Source organism: Aulonocara sp. 'chitande type north' Nkhata Bay, linkage group LG7, assembly GCF_057382095.1.
Source record: "Aulonocara sp. 'chitande type north' Nkhata Bay isolate Kocher_YH1m ecotype deep benthic linkage group LG7, A_spYH_male_GT1.1, whole genome shotgun sequence".
In the NCBI taxonomy this organism is placed as follows: Eukaryota; Metazoa; Chordata; class Actinopteri; order Cichliformes; family Cichlidae; genus Aulonocara; species Aulonocara sp. 'chitande type north' Nkhata Bay.
The window spans coordinates 51,038,858-51,062,406 of NC_141350.1; the positions used below are offsets into that span (position 1 = coordinate 51,038,858).

The window sequence follows — 23,549 nt, forward strand, 5'->3', positions numbered from 1 at the left end:
AATAGATGTTTGGACTCACCTTGTTGGTGAAAAACCAAAAATTCTATTTTATGCCTTAAAAAAACGGAGCAAAACAAAACAAAAAACTATTCATATTAAAATGGTCAGGTACAAGGACTGGATTGAAAAAGAGTGAAAAAACAGCCATGGAAGTCTGGAGAACTAATGCTCAAAATGACAAGAAATTCAGGTGTCTTGGAAGCAAAATATAAGGAAATGAGGGGTGACTCAAGAGTTTTGCACAGTACTGTACGTCACTGGACGTTAAAGCCTCACCTGTCTGTGGTCACTACACGGGAGGCTGGAGCCACGGCTCATCGGGGCGACAACTGCCACTGGTGTAGGTGAAGGGGCTGACTGTCGCTTCTTAGGAGGAAGAGCTGGTGGAGGACTACAGACGGATAAATGGAGAACAGCAGAATAAGAAAAAGAAAGAAAGCAAAACAGGAACAATGAGCGTTTTGTCTCAAAGTTAAAAAAAGGTCAATCAGGCAAGCACGCAGAACACGCGGTTCCTGACATGTATGCGCACACACACACACATAAAAAACAACAACAACAAAAAGATGTATATATACATGAACACACACACATTATCATCCCTCCTCTGGAGAGTGAGATGAAAAGTGAGAGTGTTTCATGTTAGGCTCTCTCCTGCTTGTCAAACCTAAATTCTCTTAGTGAGTTAATATCATCCAAATGAGGCGACGAGCGAACAGAAGCGACCATGACATGGAGGCCAGCGAAAAAGGACACTTCATAGGGTCAGTCATACACTCTCATGCACTGGGTGGTCTTCTGATTGGATGGGAAGGTCTTCAGGGAATACCCAGGATGACACAAACTTTAAAACAACGCAACCATGCAAATCAAAAAGCACTTTCATCCAATCCAGAAGTTTTATGGGGAAGGGGGGAGGGGTGGGATGTTATTATGGAGACAGATGATCCTATGGGGCTAACATACTTCTCCTTCTGAGAGGGTCTCCTTTGGCCAGCCTCGGCACTCAACTGTGCTCTGTTCCCAGAATCCAAAAAATGGGAAAATAAATAAATAAATACAAAAAAAATGACAGACACAGCAGAGAGAGTAAGGAAGGAAGAGCAACAAACAAACTACTGATTCAGATTTTTAAGGCTCGAGTATAAAAAGTGTTAATAGTTCAAACCTCCTTATTTGTTACTCGTGAAACAACTTGAGAATAAAGAAAAGTTACACTGAAACAGCTGCAACGAATAAATGCTTTGTGGCGACGGTACAAATGGTCACAAAATAGTTTCGGTGACCTCTGACCGCACAGCCTCAAAGCTACCAGACAAAAATAAGGCGACAGGAAATCCTTTGGTTTCTACGGACTTTATCGCCACAGCGAACGCTTCAGCAACGTCTGCTCAGCTGGGAGAAGTATTGATACTGTAGCCCTGCTCACTTAAACACAGACAATCCGCAATATCACACCCGCAGCTGGAGCGCTTTCACCCTCACCTGAGCTCAGCCATTTTGGCTTCCGGTAGTGGTGGTTTGGGAGGTGCTACTTCCACGTCTGGTACTTCAGGGGCAGCTTCCACAGGAGCGGCTGCCGGAGCCGGCTTACTCGAGACCTCCTGCTCCCGATCTATCAGGGGCATCTCTGCTGACACGCTGCTGCGTACGTAAAGAAAAAAAGCAGATTGAGTGACGGGACGTACTCGGAGCGCCTGAATCTTCGTAGTCCTGCGAGTGTGCTCTGCGCTCACCTCTCGGCTGTGACAGCAGGTGCTGCTGGTTTATTAGGTGTGGTAGGTGACGGCTGTTCCTGCTTCTCTATGGTCAGCTTCACCAGCTCCTGTTCACAGACAGACAACGCAGCCAGTCTCAGTCTCCTCTGAAAACTCCACTTTAGCACACTGCCACATCATTTTCAGCACAGGGCCCATACCTTTACTCCATCCAGCACCGCTTTGATGACATTGGTGACAGAAGCCACATTTTCCTTATCGTCCAAGTCAATCCCGTCAAGCATCACCTGGTCGGCCCAGCGGATAAGGTTGGCCAAACTCTGATATACGCGGCTGTGGCAAGATGACAGCGCCGAACTGTTTGATGAGAAGAGGAATTCGGAGGGGGGGTCGGTGGTGTACAGTACAGATACGACGCACATCATGCACAGGAGGGGAGAGCAAAAGTGAGGAAGGAGAATGATCCAAGAGGGCACAACAGCAAGGCGTGAAGAAGGAGAAGGAGGAGGGGGAACATGTTAGGCTGCAAGTGAGAAAAATCACAGAAATAAGACACATTCTATCTACTGTCTATCAACAAACATTTTTGGGGGGGGGGATTGGTTGGAATTGCTTAGGCTACAAGCTTGAGGCTAGGAATAAGGCTGCTAGAGCTAACAGGAGAGTGTAGGGAAGTGGGTGTTGTTTCACCATTTAGCAAATCATACTTTGAGACTTAACACTAAGGTGTGGCAATGGCCTGTACCAACACGCAGCGACTGATTCACAGTGCAGGAATATCCTTCCAATGTCTCTGCACGGCTTAGTCCTTAAGCGAGTGGGAGAGAACTGAAGCTATAGAAGTAGGGAGATGGTGGATTGGACAAGTATGGGACGTAGATCACGCTAGAGCTGAGGAGATCTAGAGTGATTATAATTCATGTGGCTGACTAGACTTTGTATATACTAATACAGTTTTAGCAAATAAGCTCTCTACTTAACTCTCACTGGAGTTACATCTATTTGACTCAAATTAAATTAAATCCCTGAAACCAAATATACCACACATGTAGCCAACGGAAAAATGGTTTTAATCGCTAAAATGGAAACTTAACAGCTAATATTATGAAACAATATTTACTTACTGTAGCTCATTTGCCAAAAGACATTAAACTTAGAGCTGTAAAGTAACTATAATGTAAACTTTTACTGGGATCTGTCGAGATTTGGACTCGGTAAGATTGAGTTCAAATCTTAAAATATGGCTGCTGCTCAGTTTTCCAGCAACAATCCATCAACTGCTTCTAAACACAGTGCTCTGACCTTTGACCTCCGTACTTCATCTGTAACGATGGGTGAGAAAAAAGGCACAAAGACAAAGACAGAAGTTTCAACATGTCCTGGCAAAAGCTGTCCACAAAAAACTGCAGCTGGGCTTACTTTAAAAAAACAACAACAACAAACACACAGGGGAAATAAAGCAAACTGACTCGTGCTACGGGCTGATATATCTCAAAGCTGAAATTAATTTCTGTTCCACAAAAAGAAATGTGTTAATGGAGAGAGAGAGGGCAGCGAGTGATGTGAGCTTATACAACTTCAGATTTCGAATCGGGGGAGCCTCGAGGGGAGCCTGCGAACTTATCAATCTTCACAAGCTCCTCGCTGACAGGAAGCCAGCGTCTTTCTAGTCTGAACATGTGACCGAGCTACTTTACAAGCTGTTTCGAGAGGCAAGAATAATAAGAATAAACTGAGAAGTGATACAGTGTCACTAATATAAATCTAAAGTGGGGAAAAAGACTGCAGAAAGAATATTATAACACTGACCTACATTTTCTATTACCCACCTGTGCTGTATCCGTGCCTCTACCTGCACCAGGGGCAAGATTGCTTCAAGCACCTTGCTGGCCGAGCCTGGAAGCATCTCCAGAACCTTCTTCTCCACGACCATTTTGTCCACGATTGTCTTGAAGTAGCGCAGGGCACTGACCACTTCTTTCTCCTGCTCCTCCAGCCTACTAACCTTCTAAAAAAAACCCCACAACCACAAAACAGTGTCTCAGGATTAGACTGCAAAGTTCATTTTTATAAGAGAAGTAAATAGTTACTATTTAGTCTGGGCTCTGTGCATTGGGTCTGCTACTCCTGTGGTTTGCTCACAGTTCAAAGCATCATCTATCAAGTGATGTGGCTTTGAGTGATCTTGGTGCTCCTGCAAAGAGCTCTTTGAGCCTCTCTAGTCTTTCACAGCAGGACTGCTGAGGAATATACTCATTACACCAAAAGCCTTTAAGAGCTAACAGAGTTCATTCACGACGCAGCGCGGTTCCATTCGCGCCTTTATAGGTTTAGACACCTGCTGAAGCACAGCCAGCCGCCACAGCGACTGGGAGGCTGTGGGAACCAGCAGGGAAACCCACGTGCGGACACAATGGAATAGAGGAGCACAAAACATCTGACAGGAAAACAATCGCCTCGCAAAGAGGCAAACAAATACACGGAATAGGCGGGAAAGCGTTGGATTTCCCACGATACACACATGTCTGCTGGCGCACACAAACACACACACCTTGTTAGTAGGTTTCTCAGTACTCTTGGCTGCTGTCTCGGGCTGCAGTTGCTTGCCCTTCTTGGATGGAGTCCTCTTGATCTTGGGAGAGTGGAACTTGTCCTTCAGGATCATGGTGATAGTGGACAGATGGGACCGTTGCGAGTCTGTGGACGAGAGTGGGAAAACACAGGAAGTTGAATGGTCAGTTACGGAGGAGAGATTCTCAAGGGGGAGGTGGGGGGTGAGGAAGGGGGTTTGAGGATAGAAATTAGATGTAAGCAGATGGCACAAGCTCAGTGAAGTGCTGATATCACTATCACACAGTGGTGCTCAAGTCAGGAGCTGAGCACCAGCAAGACTCCAAAAGGGAAAACTGGAGTCTTTAATGCTAACACAAATCTGCTGCTCAAGCTCATCTAGCAGCTCATTATTTGTACAGATGTGAGGGAGACCAGGCCAAAGCAGACGAGTGTGCCTCTGCTAGTTAGTGCAGAGATGAAAATGACTTTACAGGATTACAGAGACAGCAGCTTCATAATAGATGAGTTATTTAGCAGAATTCCAACTAGTTCATAGCAGTGAGGGTTTAGTTGATCCCAGGATTAACAGAGCCTTAACATAAATAAGGTGCTCCCTCATGTTGTCCTTTCACCTCTTTGTCTCTCCCCTCCTATGTGAAGCTGAACCAGGAAATAAATACTAATAAGAGCAGTGGGAGCTGACATGACGAGTGTGGGTTTTTATCAGTGACAAAATGACACCTTTATCTGCTTTAATCTCCCTTGAGCGCCGCAACGGCGGGATGTGGCATTCTGGGGCCATCAGCGTGAAGGAAAACAACCAAAAAGACTGCAGAATAGCAATCAACAGCAGGAAAGAGCACCATTGATCGACACGACACGCAAGCATCCACCCCACTGTTCTATCTCTAATCCCCGTCATCCTTTACACCCAGCGCAAAGCCAAAGTTCGCCAGGACGGCCAAGGACGGCCTCGTGTTCTCATTAAAAATGTTGGTGAGAACGGCTGCCGTAGCATTTCCTGAGATTAGGCATGCGTGACCCCTTGTCTCTTGTTCTTACGCGGATTTTTTTTTAAATTTTTATCCCAGCTTCACACACAAAAAAAAAAAGAAAAAGAAAAAAGAAAACTCCAGGTGAATTTGTTTTTCGGGATGGGGCAAGCATTAGTAAGTTATTCGTGTCGCAGAGAGAGAGGATTGAGCAAAACGCAGAGTTGCTGGAAATCTCTTTCATGACTGCTCATCAATTTTAATCTGAATTTGACCCAGTTTCTAATATCCAAATCGGTTGAATCAATCACATATAGATGTTTCAACGTGTTTGCTTTCCTGGGGTAAAAACAAACTAACTCAAATGTAACTTCATGAGCGGCTGTTTCCAGGGAGAGAGTAAATTCATGCCACCGTGTGACAGAGATAGCATATTTTATTGGTATGCTGTGCCTCTTCATTTCACACAGTCAGTGGAGTAAAGAAATAACAACGTCTAGTCAGCTGGGCAGGATTTAAGGAGAAGGAAGACAAGTTTATCAAAGAAGACAGAGCAGTCACTCGGTGCGATGAAGACCCTGCAGGAAGGGACAACCTTCTCATCTGCACTGCTGTCTGGATCTACACTTTGTAGTCGCGCCGCAGGGGATGATGTAGTCCTTCAGAGCTCCAGAAGAGCACGGTCTGAATAGCACAGCTAGCGTGAGAGATTATTTTACACCCCGAGGCTGTACATACAGTGTTAAGTCAGTTTTGCCACAAGCCAAGACACTCTCCTGGCTGGACTTCGCTTTACAGAGTCACAGACTACATGTAGAGTAGTGAGTATGTTTTTGATTGCACATCAGCCTTCATATAAATTCAGCGCCCCCCCCCCGGCCCAGAATCCCCTTAATCTGGGAACGTGCACAGGGGATTGTGTCGGACTTCACAAAAACGCTGCACCCTCTCACTCAACTGCAGCTTACACAGAGCTGTGTCCACGTTTACAGCTGCAACTCAGCATCGTCCCAGCCCCAGAGCTGAGAAGCAATGACACGAGCACAATGAGTGCATACGATCGATACAGCTGGTGACCTCAGACGCCACATCGCGGTCCCGAGGCTCAGCTGTTTATCAGGCGCACAGGGCTGGTTCCATCAATCCTCCGCTCCCCTATTCACTTCTCAACCCAGTCTTTTTTTTTCCTCTTTAGTTCTTGGGAGCAGAAAGAACTGGAAGTCTGGCTCAGCATGAAAATGACATCATCAACAGAAAGAAATGGACACTGTTAAAGTCAGCAAGCATGAGAGAGAGAGGGAGAACACAGTGAAGTGCTCTGTTATAGTCATGCAGCCCCCCCTTAAGTATCCACCCTCCCCTCCTCTGTGAGAGAGTGCACAGCCAGGTCCTCTCCTCAGCTTCCTGCCTGCTGCTGGCCAGAATTATGATGTCATTGGTTGTAATGTCTCAGACAGATCTGACGAGTCATCGACGAAACAAAACAGTGAAAGAAACTTTACAGTTAAACCGTTTTGGGGTGGGATAAAATTGGAAGTTGTGTAGGCGCTAATACTGTTGTAGTCTGCTACCCGTAGATTCTGGCAGCCTGGAAAACAGTAAAACTGTCTCAGTGCCAAACTGAGACTGGAGACTATTCATTTCTGCACCTCGAACACCCAAGCGCCATGAATAAGTCCAAATGGAAGCACATTTATGCACTTAACCCTCGAACAACCTGAGGCACTGTTAGATTACCGTCACTAAAAAGACTTCAAAGCATCCCATGATCCACCTTATTAGAGTTTCTGCCAGTTTTTACTTTTTACATAAAATGCAACACATTTTCCAGCCTCTATTTTCTCAGGTTTTTAGGCATATTTATGATGAGCACATAAGTGGCCAAACTGGGACTTGGATCATGTCTCAACAACTATAAAACCAACCTTGTTCCCAACCTTGGGGACCCAGGACCCCATTTTGCAGATCAAAGTAATTGGTGCAACCGCTATACTGAAGGCTTTAAACAATTTTTAAAAGCTACAATTTGGTTCCAGTCTTCAACATATCAATCTACGCAGCTTTACACCATTTCAAATGTTACTTCAAAGCCAATACTTGTGTTTTTACTACTTTAAAACTGCTTTGAGAGACCAAGGGGATAAAAGAAGAAGAATTAATTTGAAGATTTAATATGTGATGCTTTGCCTTTGTTGATTTCTATTTGTGGCTTCCATATCCATTTTAGTGAAAAGTAAAAACTAAAAAAAATAAAACAGCAGAGCCTAACTGACAAACATCAAAGTGGGTTAGGCTTCCATAAAAAAAAAAGTATTGGTTTATCTCTTACATTGTAAAATGTTTCAGTCCCCTGAAGAACTGAAACCAAACAACCCCCAAACCCTCACGTCACACTGCAAACTCACAATTACGCGTAAACCTCCCGCAAAAAAAATCCCCAGTGCGATGAGTTCACAGTTCATGTGAACGCCACGGTGGTAAAAACCTTATGACAATCGGTTCATGTTAGTTCTGGTAGCAAAAATCCAAGTCTGTAGGATATGTGAAAAAATGACTATAAATGACATTGTTAAGACTAAATAGCGAAGGATTTAACAAGTAAACATCTTTTTTGGAGGCTTTTAAACTCTGCAGACACTTTGCTGCTCTTAAAGGCCTTGGGGACATTTAAAGCAAACACTTGAGTCTGAACAACTCTTCAACAAAGCCTGGGAGAGTTCTCATCCAGCTCTGCGGTGTTAACAGATTCCCTGGGAGCTTTCTAGCTGCTGAATTGTCTGAAGGCTTTGTTACACAATAAGCAAACAGAAAAAAAAAAAACACACACACACACACACATAGGGTGTAAATTTATGGATGCTTCTGGCAAAAAGAGGTAAGTGGATGCAATATACCGCAAATTAATTTTGTGTATATTTCGCTTGTTATTTGCTGGAGCCTGAAAAGACCTCTGCATTTAATTCTGCTGCCCTAAGGCAACCCACAGACACCTGCTGTCCAGGAACATTTCATTTAGAATAAGAAATAGTTTATTTAGTATTCCACCTGGAAAGGCAGCCAGTCTAGGGTTTTGTCAGCCTCACCACATGAACCATAGCTACGAGCACAATCCCTCCAGGCTAACATGATTCTGTATCAGTGTGATTAATATCTTGAAAAACTTCCTTGAACTCATGACCCTCCCAAATCGCAAGGCAAATGGTTTTTTAATAAACAGTTTTATTTGGAATCCTGACAGGCTGTCAGACAAAAAGACATACCTGAAGGTGTTTGAAATGCTGCTTCCTCATAAACTGAATATTATTAAATTAGGAGGGTTTTTTTTCCCTCTCTCCCCTTTCTATTTATAATACAGTATCTCTGAGTGGGAGGAGGTTAATTCCACCCCTGCTATTAATGGCAGTCTGTGTAGTGTGAAAAACTGCAATTTATGAAACAACTTGTTTCTTAATTGTACTTATCTTATTTATCTATTTTCCAAATTAGAAAAAAAAAATCCCGTTCTGTATTGCTGATCATGACGACTGGTGCCATATGTGTGTGTGTCGGGGTGTGACGGGCTGGCAGATTGATGTGGTTGCTGCTCAGTACAGGTGTGATCAATACAGGACAGCTGGTGGCCTCTTCCCTTCTCACTGGCCCTGTAGGCTTAGAGTAAGACGAAACAGGGTGGAAAGCAGAGATGAGGCTGTGCTTAGTTACATGTACAGCTGTCACCTCCTGCTGAACCCCTTCAGTGAGGAGCTTCTCAGTGAAAGTGTCCCCAAACCTTCCTCTGCGGACGTGTTTAGCCTGTTAGACGACCGCTACGAGAGTCACAAAGGTCACTGTGTGACAGCTGTTCAGCATATGAAAAAGGTAAGTGGGGGGAGAGAAACTGATCTGAAAGTGTGCATAGAAAATGTTTAGAGGATGAATGAACTGCAAAAATGAGTTCTTTTTCTGCTTTACACAGACTCCTTGAGAGATAAAACCTACAAGTATATGTATACATAGCCTTCACACTGGACTCATTCAGTCCATCAGTATGTTAATATGCTTTTGAGTTTATAACGGCATTTCTGTTGCACACATTTTGAAGCAAAGACCCACAGTACCAGCAATGTTAACTTGATTTGCTAGCTGGGGCATCTTTTCATCTGTCTGGGACAGTCTTAATAAACTCAATAAGCTGTCATCTGACCAAACTGTCACCGGTTATAGCGTTACATCCAACAGGCTTTAAGAACTGTGCCATTACTAACACCTAATCGTGACTGTCAGCTTACTTTAGGTTTCAGTTTGGTAAACCTTTACTCTGTCATCATGTCCGAAAACTGGTTGGTGTGGATCCATGTTCTTATGGCCCCAATCACAGGCATAAAAACCAGCTGGCATTAGCATGGTAACCACCAGTCACTGAGGTAAAATGTATAATCCATGACCAGTTATGAGCAGTTGCTGGAAATTGCTACCAGTCATTGTCAAATTCAAATTTCAAATTCAAATTTTATTTGTCACGTACACAGTCATACACAGTACGATATGTAGTGAAATGCTTGGACAACTGCTCGTGACCTAAAGAAAACAAAAAAGGAAAAGGCTATGAATAAGATAGGAAATAAATATGAAAAATTAAAAAGGGTAAATTTAACTAGGAAGGAATAAAATATAAATTAAGGTTAAAAATGAAATAACTGTACAACACAAATTAGAATGAAGGGTAAATTTAACTGGGAAAGAATAAGAGAAAATATATAAATTAAAGTTGAAAATAAAATAACTGTACAACAAAATACACAATATAGAACTATATAAGAATGTATGAAGAAATATAAATAAATATATACACAATAACAGCAGCTGTACAAGTGTTAACTGGAAATGAAGAATATAATGTCCAGTGTTGTGCAATCCACATTATGTCTTGATTGCTAAACACCAGTAACTGGTCTATAGACCCCCTAGTAACCGTTGGTCACTTGGGAAAAAGGTGTATTCCCCAGCTGGTTGGCAAATAGTTGTAGGAGGCTGCTTGCAGTTGCTAGGTGAAACTGTCACACAGAGGTATGAAGCACTGCACTGAAAGCCTCCTTGCAATTGTTTGGGTCACTAGCAGATTGCAGCGCTCAGTAATGTATATAGAAGATGGCAAATTGTGTGGAAAAAAGTCGCTGAATACTTGCTAAACAGCATTGCAGCTGTTTTGCACTCGCTAAAAAGTTGCAATGCAAACTGGAAATGGTTCAAATCTACCCCAGTTCATTTGCTGTGTATGTTCCCTTATGCTCTCTCCTAGCTGTTGTGTAAACTCTAAATTGTCATGCCATAATAAAAGTTAAAAAGCCCATAAATATCTTTTTAAAAATTATTTTAAGGTAAGTCACATGGAATCATGACATTACCCCTGCATTTGATGTAAATAAATGAGTTCTCTATAAGAAGTGCCCTTTTACAAAGATTAGATGGGGTTGTAGATCTAACATAGGTATGTTCCTCTCACCCACATAAATATAAAAATACACACAGCCACAAATATGCTTGATTAAAAAAAAAGAGCCTCTACAAATTGATGCACATTAATCCCACTTTCCTTTTAAGCTATAGCTGTTACTGTTTACACAGCCTTCTTTAAATAAAGACAAAGAATCTGGCACACTTAAGCAGAAACCCACCATATGGGATACACGTAAATAGCCATGTCATTGTTTATAAGCGACTCTGCTTACATTGAGCTCTTATTTACCTATGAAAATGACAACAGTGTTAACTGCTGTCTGTTACACTGCGGAACAAGAAGTAAGACCTGCTGTGGAGCAAAGGGTGGGGGGGATGCTAGCCTGAGGCACATAAGATGAACAGCAGCGAGAAAAAAAATGGAGAGGAAAGAGAAAAATTCAACAGGAAATATTTAAGTGCTTAGTGAATTATTTATTCTCTCCATTATAGTGGTTATTTCCTGCTGGCGGTGTTCAGTTTTCAATAGGAATCCTCTTTATATCCACAGTTAATATGCAGCGCTATAGGAAACCACAGGCTCTGTGTGTGTATGTGTGTGTATGTGGGTGGGTGGGTGTGTTGCAGGTCAAGCCACAGTCCAAGGATGACGAAGGTAGGAAGGTCTGGTATGTGCTGTGACAAAGTCTGAGCTACCTCTCATTCTCTTCATATTTTGCTTGGAAAAATGGGAAGTAAATGCAGTGATTTATTTATTGTTTAAAGATGCACAAAAATACTATATATAAGGCAAAAACAGAATTTATATAATTCTTAACTTTAAGTTCACATTAGTTATGAGCACCTATATTCTTCAACACAACAGGAACTCTCTTAGACAGCTTTCTTGCCACTTCTTTAAGTAGTCTTCAGGAATAGATCTCCAGACTCATTGAAGAACACACTAAGCTCTTTAGATTATGTTGTTATCAAAATGATCCCACACTGGTTTAACAGTGTTGAGGTTCAGGCTCTGACTGATATCGTTCCATTGTCTGTTCTTCTATCCAGGTATGGTTTTACTGCATTGGCAGCATGTTTGAAATCACTGTCATGTTGAAAAATGAAGCTGCTGCCAATCAAATGCTTTCCAGATGGTGTTGCAGCAATTTGGACACGGTCCGCAACACCACTGGCTGAAAAGCAGCTCCTAAACATGACAGAGCCTCCACCATATTCTACAGATGGCAGTATGTGCTTATGTTGCACCTCTCTCCTAACCTCCTCTTACATACTGACAATGACTTGAACCAAACATTTCAAATATGGATTCATCACTCTATATGATGTGCTTCCACTGAGTTTTATTCCAGTTCTTGCATAAGTTGGCATTCCCCAGTCTTTTCTCCTTGTTCCATCTTGACAGCCACACTTTCACTGACACCAATTCTGATGAGGCTTCACCAAAGCAGGTAGATGAACTGAATAGCCAGATCTCGGGTCCTGTTTCAGGTCTTTGCTGTTTTTTTGTCTTCTATTTTTTAAAGACTTGATACTCAGATACTGTTCATCTGCTCTAGATAGTTATTTAGGCCTTCCACATCTTCTTTTGTCCTCCACTTGTTTTTAAGGACACTGAATGTCATGCTTAGTTATGCCATGTTTTTCATTGATAGCTCTTCTGGAAACACCTTCTTGCAAAAAATACTGTTTTATTCCTGTCAAACTCTTATCTTTGGCATTTTTAATAGATTAAGCTAAATATAAAGGAATACATTATGTGTTGTTGCAATAGGCTGCTAGTAACAGAGTATCTAAAGACAGTTAAAATTGTTTTTTGTCAAGTTGTCTGTCATGTGGCTTAACTGGACTGGACAGAAAATTAGCAAAGAAGGCCAAACAGTCAAAGAAAAACTCTGAAAGACCCTCAGAATGCCTGGAGAACTGTTGCTCAAGTCCACCTGGAAGCAAAATAGAAAGAAATGAGGAATTTTTGCACAGTACAGTAATGAGGCACTGGCTAACAGCTAACTTAAAAGTAACAGAGGAAGTGCAATGGTGGAGTCCATAGTTAACCAGCTGTGCTGTTTGAGCATGAAGTTCAACGACGAGGAGCCACAGTGAGGCCGAGATCATCAAATCCACTCAACCAGCAAGTAAATGAGATACAGATACTAAGTGCTCGAGTCTATTGCAGTCCACTTAACAAATGAGCATATGAGACGTGGGAGATCGTTTCTGCTTGTGCAATGCAATTATAAATGATAAATTTCTTTGGCCATTCAATTCTCAACCGAATTCTGAAGTGCAAAATAAAAGGTAACGGGCAAGAAAAAAAAAAAAAAAACTGAACTGGCATAAGAACAGTTACAAAAAAGAATTACCACCAACTACAACCAATTTGCAGCTATCAGACTGATGAGACACTTTCAAAGTTAATTTATATTTAAATGAATACTTTGCTCAAGTGATACATTTCCAGCTCATTTGTAGAATTCAATTACTCCACAAAAACTGGAGCGACAAAACTCAAATGGGTTTCTCACATTACATCACATTCGTTTTACCAAAGCAAAGCATTTATCACGTTTCATTTCTAAGCACACAAAAGTACACGCTTATTTTTATCCCCTCCCAAGTCAATCTCTGTTTCAATAAAGCACGCCTCAGCCGATACTTGCATAAGCATGCCCTTCAGTATGTCAGTGACCAGGAACGCAAACCCCACCAGCCATGGGTCACTGGTCAGGAGCAAATATCAGTGTGGTGATGGAGGTGCTCTGGGTGCTGCGTTGCATGGTAACAGAAGGCCTGGTCAACCGTGGCTAACAGAGCATGACCGCACAAACACAGGCAATCTATAAAGCACATCTATAACACAAAAAAGCTAATCAGATCCATAACTGTTTAGAGAGGTTGTGGCTGGTCATCTGTATGCGACATGAAGATGAGCAAGTGAACAACAGACAGCAGGGCAACAATAACAAAAAAAAGAGAAAAAGACAGTCTCTTTCCTGTTTCCTGACTGTTTGTGCAATTTGCTTTCAGATCTAAGCAGACAGCACACAATAGGCTTATGATTAAGAATACTATCTATATCTGAATCGGTATCTATAAAGGGAAACTCCTGCTTTGCAAGAGAGGCATCATTACCCTTATGAGTCACAAGATTGCAGAGATAAAAAGATATCAAAAGCACCTTCTCCCACTTTCTCGCCTTTTTTTTTTGTCACTTTGGAGTTACGGCAGCCTAGAAAAGGCATAGGATAACACTAAACATGCAGATACGATCTGATTCCCAATATGACAAACAATGGCAAAGAAAGAAAGAAAGAAAGAAAAGAAAAGGTGTGAAGAATCTACAAAGTAACCTGAAACTATAATTATCAGAGAGGGGAGGAAAATATGTCACATTAGGCCACAAAAAGAAACAGAAAAATCCAGCCTAATCTCTTGGTGACACATTGCATTCTTGAGTCTGTTTGTTTGTGATCTGAAATGAGCTGTGCATCTTAAACCCACTTTGAAACAGATAGTAATCTGCTATTCACTGACTTCTCAATCCATCATCCTTCATGGAAAAGTAGCTTGAAGCAATGTTCAGAGGCAGTATTTTACACACACGCACACTCTGAAACAGAACAATGATGGGAAACAAAGTGGTATAGTCTCAAAACAAAAGTCTTAAATTAACACATCTACATTTAAGGCTACTGAGGTTAGAGTAGACTATGCACGCTTCCATAATTACACAGCTTGCAGATGAGATGCGGTAGATGATGTGTAACATTATTCAGGGTAGTGGGTCAGTGTGGAGCTCTGGATATGCTGGCATGCTGCAAGTCAGTGAGTTCATTCATGCAGCTCTCTTTGCTTAAAGACTGGTAATAACTGTATATTTTGCAGCACGTAAAACAGCTTTTTTTCTTAGTTTTATAAGATATACATGTCACAGTAATAGTGTGTAACCCTTGTATACTCTGGATGCAAGAGCGACAGATCTTTAAGACTTGCAACGCCACCACGATCCTGACTTCACTGCAGATACGCTCAAGGAAGTCTTTTTTTCTGTAAATGAAGCTATTAACACAGCATGAGTCAAAAGTGAGTCATTCCATTAACTGCTCTGGTTAAGTAGCTTTTAAGGAATGTTTGATCATTTTGATTAGACGCTGGGTGGATTTTAAGGCCGTATGCTATTTAACTGATGCAGGTCCTGTGTAGCCTGGTGGTGGCGTTTCAGAAGAGGGTGGGACCATTAGGCCCGCGTATTGTGTGGTGGCATAAACATTTACAAGTCTCGAGCCTCAATGCCTCCTCTGTTTAACTATAAAGCCAGCAGAACTCAATCTTCCAAAGCTCTGTGTTTCTGGAGCTAACACAACCTTTTCCCCTCTGCTGCTGCAATAGGAAGGTGGTTCATTACTGATAGCATTTCTTCTTCTCTACTTACTTTGTGCTGATAATGTCTGTCACATTGTTCGTCTGTGTTTCCACACTCTGTAGATCTATGACTAACGCTACACACTCATTTATCCTCTTCACTCACTTTGACTCGCTTCCTTCACAATAGTATGATTCATTTAAAAACAATTATTGCAATACACTGTATATGCTTCAAGGATAATACCACACTGCACTGGCTATGCAATATTATGAGTATTTAGATAATCCTCACTCTTGGATGCTTTCAGTATGGGTCTGTGTATTAATGGCAGGCAGGGGATGAGCTAATGGAGCTATTTGATGGAAGCGCTTGGCAGAGAATTTCATACAGGTTGTACTGAAAGCTATGGAGTGAGCCCTAAGGTCTAGTTGACTCAATTGTCCTCTGTGTCAGAGCGCAGGAACCCACACCAGCATCCACAGTCACAAACACAAAGGTTCTCCAAACTATTCAACCATGAGCAACAAAGGGTTGCAGAGGGGATGCCTTAAGGTCTGATTTTCAACAGCATCATCAACGCACAGAAAAAACATGCTGGAAGCTTCTGCTGACCCAATTGTTAATTTAAAAAAGGGAAAATGGTGACAAAAAGGGGACAAAGGGCTTGAATAAATAAATAAATTATCGCACTGTTTAAACTGTCCAGCTTTTCACGTACAAAGCAAAAGCATGATCGGTAGTGATGCAGTTAGCACGATGTTCATTAGATGCACTGGGAGACGTAACGTTTTGCAAACAGACGGCAGCATGGTGGACAAAGGATAGCCAGCCGGCAAACATCCTGAAGAGAAGCAATCTCATCTCAGCCAGTGCACAGCCTTAATACCGGAGAGAGAGCAGTGTGAAGCACGGGGGGAGCAGGACGTTCATGAAGCAGTATAAGGATTGATTTATTCTTATCCCTCCCCCAAAAAAAGTTGCGGCAATATTGCCAATCCCTGAGCAAAACAGAAATTAGCTACAAAATCTAGAAACATCATGTTAAAAGCAGCCATGTGCATAGGGCTCACATCTCGTGCACACTGTGTTAAGGCCAGAGGACATCAGCACATCACATAACACAGTGCTGAAACTGAAAAATATACAAAACCAGGTTTCAGAATTGTTCTCTGGCTACTGTGTAGCTTTCCTTTTTATTTACATATGCAGCTATTTTAAGATCTAGTTTGTAATGCGAGTCATCTTCCTGCTAAAACAAAAATGACCAATCATTTGCTCATTCCACCTTCTTGACAGTGATGAACTCATCTTTTTGTTTGTCTTCAGTAACAGAGAACAATGTTTCCTTGGAGTTTTAGAGCAACCGTTTTTCAACTACAAGTTGATTTCTTCATGATGTGATTTTTCCCCCCATTTCCAGAAGGACAAACGATTATCTGAGAAAATAATCAGCAGATTAATCTACAACGGAAAAAAAAAATCATTAGTTTAGCACCTAATTGTGATATTGATGGTTTTGTCATCTAGGAATCCATAGCAGTATCAGCTAATGATTCCATTAATGTGATGTGAGAGGCAAACGAGGCCACAGAGCAGCACGCTAAAGCTTTACTGGAGGGCAGGGGCAGTATGATGGAAAGGGTTAATAGCGGGGTGGGGGAGCGGAATTCACACAACATACACTTACACACCATCCTGGGTACCCCTCCTGTTCCTTCCCCGCTGACGCCTAAGTCACTGCTATGATTTCCTGTCCCTCGTCTCCCTCCCCTCTTCACAGCACAGAGCAGCCTGGACTCTGTAACTAACCCCCACATAACAACTTACCTTATAAAAATAGGTGGTGTCTAATAGCACATCACTAACAGACGCACACATTTACACAAACACACACGACACAAAGCAGCTCACTGCGATACACAACCACCCAACACAAACATGCTCAAACCAGCCTGATCCTTCAATTGACCTTCGGGCTGCAGCAATTTACTGCATTTTTTAGCGATCCATTTAAAGCTAGCTTTCTGAACCGATTCTTTCAGTAAAGTGAGACAGACCGTGTGGCAGGCGGCAGGTTCACCTGGGGTGAAACCGATAGACTAAGAAGCACAAAGTGCTATAAATACTCAGCTTGTCAGTATCTCTAACATCAAGCAGCACCAGAACAGAGACACTGCAACAGCTAAAAACCCCCTGTGATCTGCTGAGAATGAATTCAGAGTTCTCAGAGAACGGCAGCTGTTTGCCTCTTGCCAAACAGGCACTATAAAGCACTTGAGATAGGAGAACGATCCTACACACAGACAAACAGCCACAAGAGAACCGATCACTTCACTGTTGAGCACAAGACAGAGACAGATACAGAGAGGCAGAGAAGCACAGGAAACAGTAAATGGCCTCAACAGCAAGGAGTGGTACCACGCTCTCCATGTTAGAGAGCCGCACAAAGCCGATCTTGTCTGTGCAGCGGGCCACTCGTCATCCACTTGACACTTTGTGCACAAACACAGCACTGGATGAGACTGAAAGAGAGATGCCACATAATATATTTAATCTTACAGATCAAATGCACCCTGGCATACCAAACTTTGTGAAAAATGTCCAAATGTAGCTTCTTAAAAATAGCCTTGGATGACAGACGTGTCCTTTACAAAGACAAGACTTGCCCACGTATAGACACTTATAATTAGGCAGCGGTCGTCTAAACTGTACTAGAGAGATTTGAATCACTCATACACAAAAAGAAAATTAAATGCAACTTTGTAATTACTTCTATATTAATCCGTAATAACACATTTTTGTGTCATCTTTTTCCAACTGTGGAAAAAGATGACACAAATTTATATTATTTTTGGAAAACAGAGATCGATCTGTAGTCTACATGCTAAGGTTGGGCCACGGGATATAAATACTGTCAGTCAGTGATTAGCTGCAGGCTTTTATACATGTTTGTATGGGGGTTTTGAAAGGGCATCGTAGGAATCACCGTTTTCAATGAGTGAAATGTAGTCTGGCAAAAATCTATGTTAATAGTCACTTCCTAGTTACTTCCTAACGCGCATAATCGTTTATGTCAGTGTCAGCTGCCTCTAAGTGTCTGAGATTTGTTTTGTTTTTTTAGTTTTTTTTTTTAAACCAGACAAAAGCTACAACTGTTATTTTATTTTTTTATTTGAACTGTTAAGCAGGCTATTATTAGCTCATTCTTGTCATCTGTACCAGTTTACTTGCTCAGCTGATGTCTGTCCACTTATCTGACATTCCACGGGTAAAAAGAAAAAGCTACATATTGCTGTTTCAGATGAATGAGGAAAGTTGCCTCTACATAACTGCATATCACCTTCCAGGGTTTTATTGATGTGCTGTTATTTTTGTCGTCTGTTCTTCCTCAGTATGCAGACACACTGCAGCAGACAGCATGACTGCACTTCCAAAAATAGTATGGTGGGCCCTTTACAATACATCTGACGCTATAAAATGATATCTTCATTTTATGTTTATGTTTTAAACAATAGAAAATTAGGCAGGACGCTTCCAAAGATAGAATCAGCATGGACAAGTCTAAAGACAAGCATTTTGGATGCTGAGGCTTTTGTAACAGAATTTAAGGGGAAAAAAAGAATCAGTGAAATTTAACTCATTATTTGCTGTGAGATATCAGTCATATGAAGAGAAACAGGTCAAATAACAACTCAAAGTCTTCTCAGGCCAAAGCTGATAAATTATGTGATTATTTTGCCTTTAACCTCAGAAACATTCCATTTATTTCTGTTCATCATTGCTGTTTTAAAAGCACATTCACACATTCAGGTTGTATAAGAATGAACATCCAAGCAGAAGTGGGTCAGCGAACACTGAAACAAACAAACAAATTCCTGGATTTTGTCCACAGGGCTACAAGCTCATTCAGTCACTGGCGAAGTCAAGATTGTGCGTGTTTGCATGCATTTCATCTACAATCTGGGATTAATATAAAGAAATCAAACCAAGGATTCACATTCATCTACAACCAAACAAAAAACACCCACACCCACATGCACCTTGACAACAAGGCTGACTTGTTTGCAAGCAATGTCAACTTCTCTCGCTTACCATTCCTGATTTAGACTGGTGTCGGAAACTGGCAGCAACTGTGGGACGTCCCCTTCATTGTATGCCAGCTCCCTGACCCAGCCATGCCACCCTGGGGTCTACATGATTTGACACACTGAACGCAGGAAGGCACGCACACACACATGCACACTAAGGCGCAGCTTGACAGAACCCACCCCCCCGCCTTTAAATAGATTTCTACATTTTCCGCCTTTGAGATTGCTGCTTTCAGGCACACCAATGCCACTCGCCTTTTCTCTCTCTGTGTCCCTGCTGCTCACTTTTCTTCAATAGAAAACTCAACATAGACAGATTTTTCTTTTCTTTCCTTCATCCTTGCAATGGTCAGTACTGTATCTGCAACACACACAGTGCAGTCCCCTGTGTGGATACACAAAACACAAAATACCCTGTTCCCTTCAATCAAATTTCCATAATATCAAAGTGTTAGAGTTACAAAGCGTTACAATAGTGCGTTAGAGCGCTATTGTAACTCAGTCCGAAACAAGAACTGAAAGACAACATCATTGGACACATTTGGAGTTTCAGTAGTGGTTCTCTGTCACACCGCTTTTACTTCTACAATCTCATCACAAACACCAGCAGTCTGAGTGAGGATGCTGTGGGTTCTGGCAGATGGGTTATAAAGACCGTTTGATACGATGCGATCGTTCAGATAACAAAGATTTGGATTTAGACGAGCGAATTGAAGCAGCAAAAAAAGACTTTTAGGCAGTGTGCAAACCAAGTGACACCAAAAAACAACATAAACAATAAGATCCAGAAACTGTTTATTTTGAAATTAAAGCCTCTGTAGTCAAATCAGCAGCTAATAGATGAATAACTACAAAATATTGTCCTTCTGCAGTATGACCAGCTATTTGTGTTTGGCCTCTGTGCATCTGTTTGAAACACATTACTCACGCTACGGTCTCTGCAGAGGGCCATCATGACTACAGGGTCTGGGCAGCTCAGGGTACACAGACAAAATACACACAGTGAACACTGACTTTTGTTGCCTGCTGGGTTGAAATACATAGATTTATTAGGCTGAGCGCACCACAGACTGTGTGTTTTCAAAACAAGGTATTATGGCACTCGGCACTGTGTAATTACACAGCGATAGACTCGGCTACCTTAATTATGGAGCCTCTATGTTATACCAGCTCATCAGGGTGGATCTGTTCACGCAGCTTTAGCAGGAGGAAAGAAAAAAAATCAAACAGGGTTAACCCCAACATGTGGGTCAGAAAACATGCCCAGTTACCAAGGTGAGGCGAGGCAGGCAGCTTGGAGTTAAAATACCAAGATTACAGCTCCATAGCGCACATTTTCTGTATTGTGTAACAGGATTAAGACCAAAGCATGCAGGCACAGTATCAGATCCTAACCTGATGAGCCAGGATTAGAGCAGTTATGGCTTCTGTCTACATTTTTTTTCGGGGGGGGGGTAAATAAGGCAAAGAGGAAGCCTGTGATTGAAGGCTGTGGCCCCACAGAGCAGCCTCCTCAAACTGGGTCCACCCAAAGCTTCAGCAAAGCAAATGAGCACCTTCCATAAAGCCACACGACACAAAAAGCACAGAGAGGAATGTCCCCTGCATTTTATTCCACCAGCGAAGGCTCCAAAGCTTGCAACCGCAGACTCAGACAAATAATCGTCACAAAAAGCAATGCGTGTATGCGTTTATTTTAACATAAACTGCAGAATGAGTGTAACGCCATTAAAACTTTTGAAACCTGATGAGGGAAAAACAAAAAAACAAAACAAAAAACAAAAAAACAAACACACTTCACATTTCTAGTAATGCTCATCTGCTAAAGTAAATGTCCTTGTCTAGTTTCTTCTTTGGGTATTCGAAGTCATTACGAGTTAAAATACCCAACATGCTTGTTTCTCCAGTAAAACAAATGTACAACTGATCACCAGCAAAAGTGCTGTGTGCTGTCTTTACCTGTGTCTTCATCTAAATCACCCTGCAGAGAGGAGTCTGTGTCCTCTGAGGAGGCCTGGCTCCTCCAGCTTATATTGCCCATCCAACAGTCCACGCAGCAACTAGTCCAGGTGATACTGATGCTTACGCCCTTTGTATACTGTGTCGTAGGTCACAGTGGCATTTTTTAGAGCTCTCTCTCACAAAGGCACTGCTGAGAGTTAGTCATAACTAACTTAGCCTCATGATCATCCTCACTTGACTCAGCCACGTTACACAGGACTTCAGAGGAAGAGCCACATATAGCAGTGACACAAGTCAGGAGGAGTCCAGAAGCATTGTGCTTTTCCCAAATCCAATGTGTTTTATATTCATATTCTTATAAATCTTGACTTAAGCAATCCTGGAAGGATGTCTGAGTGGGTGTCGTCACTGGTCCTGGAGAGAGTCCAACACTCCACAGTTATCTGGAATGGAGAATGCACTCAACAGTAATAAGGAAATGAGACGGCCACCTGCGGGAATAAACGACCTGCTCTCTGGCATGTAGGCCAACACGCAGCAGTGAACTCAGGGGAAGCATCTTCTTTCTATCCTTTTGAGATAGATTCAACACCTCAACAAAGTCTCTCAAAAACACACGTGGAAGTTGAGAGATGGGGAATATGACCCGCCAGTGACATACTGCTGCACTGAATTACACGTGAGACCACTGAAAATTATCTCAACTGCAGTCTTTCGCTCCACCTGGAAGGTGATGAAAGCACCTTAAAAATGTTCATGTTACAAAAACCCAGACTTCCCTTCGCTTCTAATCGATTGCCCTGGTCCAGCCATTACGCCACATGTAATCCATCCATTTCTCTATCCGATTCACTCTCTGCTCACAGACTTTATCCACCCTCTCCCTTTCTCTTCCCAAGCTCTTTTCCCTCCCTCTTTTTGCATTCCCATACACGGCACCAAAAAAAATAAATAAAAAATGTAATTACAACACAGCTAAACCTATATGGGAAAAGCAAGCCTCTCATTCTGTGGTAGAGGGAGGGTGAAATGCTTGCTGCCATCAAACCTCAAAATTGCAGCATGACAAACCAGTGCTCATAGCTTGCTCTGTGCAACAGTGGGATCACTCATCAGCAATGTGGGCAGACCGAGTTATCCCGGGGAACCCTTTTGTAATCAGGACTGCTTTAGCTCTTGCTCAGAGTTTTTTTGACCCAGGCATGCAGAGCTCGGCATTTACGGACATTAGGAAAAAGAAGCTATTTTAAGTCTGAAGCAACGAGCTAACCGCTTAGCAAACGAGGGCCATCGAAGTTTCACACACACACTTTAGTTTTAGCTCTTGTAATGCCTGACAGTAAACAGTGCAGCTAAGACCCTTTCAAAGGGTGAACCACAGATGCGCACTGCCACACTATGCAGCGAGGGGGGTGCAGGGAGTCTAAAATAAGGAACTGATGGATCAGTTCTGCCGCTGCGGCTGGCTACTACCGTTGACTGTCCAGTAACAGAAGAGTCCGCAAGCTAATTTTAAAACACTGCACTGCTGCTCTCACGACTTTCTTACCAACACTGGTGTGCCAAAATGTGTCGTGTCACAACCCCAGTCTGCATGAGGGAAATTTTTGCAACCGTGAAAATCTCAACAATCTTTTCATAAGCAGCTTTTCTGGTGTGTTTAAATGTGTGTTTTGAGCTGTAAAGTGTGCACAGCATCCAAGCCTAATGCGAGTGGGAGAAAAAAAGAATTGTTCTTCTTTTTATTTCATTTTTATTTATTTTTTATTAAATTAATTTTATTAAATTATAAATTTTTTATTTAATTCACAAATGACTACGTGCATCTTTGAAATAAATGCCGCTCACGGGATAGAAATATAGTCTTGTAGTTCATCTTTAAAAAAAAAAACTCAAGCCAAAAAAAGCAATACAGCACGTCTTAGTCGTGATCACCTGATATTATAATAAAAATGTTGTTTTTTTTTTAAAAAAGACATCTCTCAGTATTTTGTATATCATTAACAGGCTAATGTTAGCAGACTGAAATGAATAAATTAAGCACTGACAAACAAGCCCAGCTAGCCAACACACACACACAAACACACATGCACCCCCACCACAAAAACATGTTACAAAACTTTGCACTAACGCCGGCCAAGTGACTACAATAACTCAACCCAGAGCTGGTATGGTGTTTTAGAAAGCAGTGGCTAAAGAACAGATGCTGTTCTCTGCTGCTGAAGTAGTAGTAATGTTAGTGCATTAATGTAGCTAACTTACCTAAAAACAAAAACAAATACTAAAAGATATCGAAAAGCTGCACTGTCTCTCACATCACCTTTGACTGTACTGTCACTGAGACAGTGCATGAAAACTAGTTATTATTATGACTGCTATTATTAGAAAGACACCGGTGAAAAGAGCAGTGGAACTCTGAGGTTTGAGCAAAATA

The 23,549-nt window shown here is 42.0% G+C and overlaps 1 protein-coding gene across 9 annotated transcripts in view; it reads right to left on the minus strand.

Annotated features, from left to right (window-relative positions):
• Positions 1-23,549, minus strand: part of rapgef1b (Rap guanine nucleotide exchange factor (GEF) 1b) — a 45,759-nt gene that overhangs the window by 19,159 nt on the left and 3,051 nt on the right. For 2 of the 9 annotated variants that reach the window (XM_086301166.1, XM_086301165.1), the window contains exons 1-8: positions 21,113-21,250; positions 4,270-4,415; positions 3,548-3,726; positions 1,919-2,075; positions 1,737-1,825; positions 1,486-1,644; positions 967-1,017; positions 277-391 (exon numbers count right to left, since the gene is read on the minus strand). In XM_086301166.1, the coding sequence (XP_086157292.1) occupies positions 277-391; positions 967-1,017; positions 1,486-1,644; positions 1,737-1,825; positions 1,919-2,075; positions 3,548-3,726; positions 4,270-4,415; positions 21,113-21,194 (978 nt within the window). In that variant the 5' untranslated portion in view covers positions 21,195-21,250. Of the gene's footprint in view, positions 1-276; positions 392-966; positions 1,018-1,485; positions 1,645-1,736; positions 1,826-1,918; positions 2,076-3,547; positions 3,727-4,269; positions 4,416-21,112; positions 21,257-23,549 lie in introns of those variants that run through there. The other 7 variants (XM_086301159.1, XM_086301163.1, XM_086301157.1 and 4 more) reach the window with 7 other exon arrangements.